Source organism: Bufo bufo, chromosome 11 (assembly GCF_905171765.1).
Source record: "Bufo bufo chromosome 11, aBufBuf1.1, whole genome shotgun sequence".
Classification (NCBI taxonomy): Eukaryota; Metazoa; Chordata; class Amphibia; order Anura; family Bufonidae; genus Bufo; species Bufo bufo.
This window is the reverse complement of record NC_053399.1, coordinates 100,808,379-100,813,621: the sequence shown is the minus strand read 5'-3', so window position 1 is coordinate 100,813,621 and position 5,243 is coordinate 100,808,379. Positions and strand designations below refer to the sequence as shown.

The window sequence follows — 5,243 nt, the reverse complement described above, 5'->3', positions numbered from 1 at the left end:
TTGGCCCCGCTGCTGGACGGCTCAGGTCCAGAATAAATGGCGACAACCTTGATTACAGCGAAGAGAAACGAGACAATGATCGGGGAACGCAGGAGGGAGATTGTTTAGTCAGCCGTCCGTCGTGAGCCTCTGAGCGCCGAGGAAGGTATAATGGGACAAGAGTTGCTATGACGACACACGGCGGTCCGTACGTGGAACCACAAATTAAACCATAAATCAGCCGCACAACGCTCGCTGAGAAGACGGCAGGTCACGGCAAGCACAGGTTTAACCCTTCCACGTGCTGTTGGTGAGCCGCACAGGGAGGCGTCCATTACACCCGCACCCTACAGGCCCCTCACCCACAAAAACGACACCAGGAGCGCGATTAACCAACGAACATAATAAAAATTTATTGTGGACATGAAATGAAATTCTCTACAGTATAAAATAAAAGTCACATCACAACAAAGATGGCGGAGCCGGGGGCTTGGTCCGGGCGGAGAACCACGAGTCTGGGCCGAGGGGCAAGAAAAACCAAGATCTAGAGGGAGAGAAAGAGTCATCCGTTAGAAGGCGCCCACCATACTGGCCCCCAGGGCATCAGGTACCACTACTCTCATCAGCCTCACGTGCACCTACCTGGCCAGGTCACTCCTGGGTCTCCATGTTCTCCTCCTCCTCAGCTCCCTCAGGAATATCAGGGCCCTCTCCGTCCTCCCCCTCCTTCCTCTCCGGAGGTCTCTCATAGGCCTTCTCTGAGGGGGTGACGATGACTCCATCCCAGGTGGACATCTCTGAGGCGAGGGCTGTGGAGACAGACAGTGATTAGGACACAGACCCTCTTAGTACGCAGCCGCCCCCCCGCTCAGTAACACGGCACCTACCACTTGCGTCGCCCTCCAGGCCGAGGATCTTGCGGTATCCGCCGTGGGATAAGATGCGGATCAGGGTCTGAGCTGTGTAACACACCATGTCCTGCAGGGGGCAGAAGAGACGAGGCCTCAGTATACACATCAGAGCACACGTGACCCCCCCCCCCCCGCCATCACTCCTCCCCCAATGACTGACCTGTTGTTCCAGGGTCATCACCGTGTGGACCCGGAAGTTTCCGCTCTCACAAGGGTCTGTAATTCCCACAGAGCCGGGAAGGAAGAGGCCGGCAGCGAGGATCTGGAGGCAGCGCCTGAGACGGGAAGCAGTCAGTGTAATAGGAATAGCCACACTGTGACCCCCCCCTCCCCCAATGTTACCACGCTGCCTACCTGTAGGCTATGTTGACTGCCAGCGGCTGGCGGGATGGGTTGTTCATGACGGAGTAATGGGCCTGCAAAACACAGTAATGGTCAGTAGGAGCCCAACCACACAGGGGCCCCTAGAGCCTCCCGGGGAGGAGACATACCAGCAAGTCCAGGATCCACGGGGTCATCGGCTCAAACCCGGGGAAGCGACCCATCAGATCTTTCAGAAGGCGGATCAAAACCTTAACTCTGGTGGAGAAAGCCGAAGCAGGGTAAGGAGGAGGACTTAGGGATCACCACAAGACTACAACCCCCCCCCATCCAGATGTATAGCGCCCCCCCATCCCCCCAGTAAGAGGGTCCACGTAACGCTATAGTCACTGCTGCTATCCACCCTCTAGAGCTGCCGTCATGGCTAGCCTCTAAATGGGTGGGTCAGAAAACGGAATTGTATCTCAAGTGCAGGCTCCCATGGGGTTTGTCAGAAGCAGAATTGTGAGTGCAGCTGTGGAGCTGTGACTGGAGTAAGAACCCCACAACAGACTTACGTGGAGTGAGACGCGTTCTCCTCGAACCAGCGGGCGTGTCTAATGGCGGCCAGGGCGCTCTGGAGGACCTTGATGTCCACTGCAACAGAAGAGCAAGACGTCAGTGACCGCAGCGGAGGTAGGTACCTTCATCACTCGGGCCATATGGGATCCCCCAGGAGTACAGCGAGCGTAGACTAGAGATCAGCGAGGCCGCATCCGTTATAATGCTGTACGGAGATCCTTCTCTTCACAGCAGTAGAACGTATTGGCTCCGATGAGGCAAAGTCCGTTAATGACAAAGACGTGGGAGGTAATTACAGTGAAAAACCTTAGAACCGAACTCTGGTCCCACGGTACCGATCAGAAGCAAAGCCAAGCGCGGTTCTCAGCTCTGCAGCGGTTACACATGATGAGTAACTGCGCCTCATCGAGTACATTCTAATCCTGTAAGGAGAAGCGGCGCCGGATGTTGCACACCCAGCTTGCTTCGCTCATCTCTAGCCCAGACCACCATATCCAGGCACGGTGGGAGTCACTTACGGTGCAGCTCTGCGTCCAGCTTGCGCAGATTTGGGGGGACAGTTGTGATTAGGATCTTCACGGTGGCGTCTGCGGAGCTGATCTCAAATCCGGTGTCGTTGGTGAGCATGGTGAGTACTGGAGGAAAGAGGAGGAGAGGTGAGCGTGGCGACACAGCAGGGGACATACCGTATAAACTGCAGGAAGGGGGGACCTACCTTCAGCCGGGTCCTGTGTCCTGAGGGTTTCCACAACTTTCATTCCTAGAGCGGCCACGGCTTCCACTAGAAGAGACCGGAGGGGGGGGAGGGGTCAGAATAGGTAAGGGGGGGGGGGCCCTAGAGCGTTGGGGCTGAAGGAGCCCAAATCAAGACAGAACTCACATGTGGGGAGGATCTTCAGGATGACGACGAGGTCCGCCACATTGTGCCCGTTGGTCATGGTGCCCTTCTTGTAGGAGCCCACCTGCCGCACCTCCTCAATTTGCTGCAATGAGATAAATAAGGCCATAATGCAACCAATAAGGAGCAGGAGGGGCCGCGCTGGGGGGTGGCGAGGACCCCCAGTAACCATCAGCCGGTACTTACCACTTCAAAGTTCCCGGGGGCCACGATCAGGTTGTCGATGACGTTGTTTATTTTTGTTACCAAGGACAAGATGGAAGCCTGAAAGAAAGCGAGACGTCAGGCGCCGCTGATCACTCAGGGGAGAGTCTCCATTGCAGTGGCCGGGCACCACAGCTCAGTCCCACGGGGGACGTCACTGGCGGAGGTCCTCAGGGGGCACTTTACCTGCTCGCTGGGGGTGGGGGCGAGGTCTTGGTTCCGTTTCAGCAGGGCTTCACTGAAGGTGGTCTCGTCGGCTGCGGGCTTCACTCGGGGAAAGGCCATCTCACACTGCGGAAGAGACAAGCGGCATTAGTTACCATGGAGACGAGCGGCCGGAGGCGAAGAGGAGGGAAATTACTCACCACGTGGAAGTCGAAAGGAATGTGTGGGACGAAAGGTCTGAACCTGGAAGAGGAAAAAGTAGTAATAAATATGGAGATAAGCGGCATCTGAAGTAACATCACCGTGGCAACAACGACCAGCACAATACTCACCCTGCACCAGGACCAACCCTGGATCCAAAGCGTCCACGACCGCGGCCTCTTTCTCCCCTGAAACACAAGAGCACAATCATTACAGCCGGGTCCCCTAACCGCCGCCGGGCCCCGTCTCAGCCAGGCCCCCTAACCGCCGCCGGGCCCCGTCTCAGCCAGGCCCCCTAACCGCCGCCGGGCCCCGCCTCAGCCAGGCCCCCTAACCGCCGCCGGGCCCCGCCTCAGCCAGGCCCCCTAACCGCCGCCGGGCCCCCTCACAGCCAGGTCCCCTAACCACCGCCGGGCCCCCTCGCAGCCGGGTCCCCTAACCACCACCGGGCCCCATCGCAGCCGGGTCCCCTAACCACCACCGGGCCCCATCGCAGCCAGGTCCCCTAACCACCGCCGGGCCCCGTCTCAGCCAGGCCCCCTAACCGCCGCCGGGCCCCGTCTCAGCCAGGCCCCCTAACCGCCGCCGGGCCCCGTCTCAGCCAGGCCCCCTAACCGCCGCCGGGCCCCGCCTCAGCCAGGCCCCCTAACCGCCGCCGGGCCCCGCCTCAGCCAGGCCCCCTAACCGCCGCCGGGCCCCCTCACAGCCAGGTCCCCTAACCACCGCCGGGCCCCCTCGCAGCCGGGTCCCCTAACCACCACCGGGCCCCATCGCAGCCGGGTCCCCTAACCACCACCGGGCCCCATCGCAGCCAGGTCCCCTAACCACCGCCGGGCCCCATCTCAGCCGGGTCCCCTAACCACCACCGGGCCCCGCCGCCATGGCGTCACATGACCACAGCATCACCCATTACAATCCATTGCCCAGCACAGACATTGTGACACACAGCAGCCCACAGGTTCAGACTCCTGAAACCTCCTCTCCTAACAAAACCTAGAGAACTACAAGTCCCAGCAAACTCTGCAGCAGTCAGGAGATGCTGGGAGTAATAGTCCCTCGTGAATACCCCTGTCCTCCCCGGGGTGGTGGTCGTCGCCTCAGCCCAGAACACCCCTGCCGCTCAGTGGCCCCCGCACCCGGCAGCGCGCCCTCCAGTCCCCCAACACCCGGCAGCGCGCCCTCCAGTCCCCCAACACCCGGCAGCGCCCCCTCCAGTCCCCCCACACCCGGCAGCGCCCCCTCCAGTCCCCCCACACCCGGCAGCGCCCCCTCCAGTCCCCCCACATCCGGCAGCGCCCCCTCCAGTCCCCCCACATCCCGGCCTCTGAAGGCCCGCGCAGCCTCTCCTACCTCATGGTTCACACTTCTTCAGATGCACGCGCTGCCGGACAATGAACACCCACTCGACCCGCGAGGCTGCGACAGAGAACGAACAAGAGCCCGTGTTATTGGGTATAAAACGCCGGCCGAGCAGCCAACCAGAGAGGACCTTATTAAAAACCCCGCCCATCCAACCGTTCTCCTCCAGTAGAAAGCGGCCACAGAGTTACGTCAGAGAGATTGACGAAACATTTGGCCAATAGAAATAATCACCGTCTCCCCGCCCATTTGGCGTCATTCAGCGAAATGGCGGCCGTTTGGATAATTTAAAAAAAACTTTATTAGGCGCTGTGAGGATGAACAATACAAAATGTCTCATTTTAAAAAAAAATAATGGAATAAAACGCAATAGTCTGAATATAATCATGAAAAAAGTGCTGATCAGAGCAGTGTATCTAATCCTATCCTGTGTGATACAGTCTGCTGAGCTGTGTATCTAATCCTATCCTGTGTGATACAGTCTGCTGAGCTGTGTATCTAATCCTATCCTGTGTGATACAGTCTGCTGAGCTGTGTATCTAATCCTGTCCTGTGTGATACTGTCTGCTGAGCTGTGTATCTCATCCTGTCCTGTGTGATGCAGTCTGCTGAGCTGTGTATCTAATCCTCTCCTGTGTGATTCT

General features: G+C 58.6%; 1 protein-coding gene across 1 annotated transcript; it reads right to left on the bottom strand.

Moving 5' to 3' along the window:
- Positions 1–367: 367 nt before the first annotated feature.
- Positions 368–4,711, bottom strand: ILF2 (interleukin enhancer binding factor 2). The gene is made up of 15 exons (XM_040412087.1): positions 4,591–4,711; positions 3,372–3,428; positions 3,240–3,282; positions 3,061–3,165; positions 2,857–2,934; positions 2,653–2,755; positions 2,488–2,553; positions 2,291–2,407; positions 1,769–1,847; positions 1,382–1,469; positions 1,245–1,306; positions 1,051–1,165; positions 867–957; positions 622–788; positions 368–523 (listed from the first exon to the last, which is right to left on the bottom strand). Exons 1-14 carry the CDS (start codon positions 4,593–4,595, stop codon positions 631–633), a joined length of 1,167 nt encoding a protein of 388 aa, XP_040268021.1. The 5' UTR covers positions 4,596–4,711; the 3' UTR covers positions 368–523; positions 622–630.
- Positions 4,712–5,243: the final 532 nt, after the last annotated feature.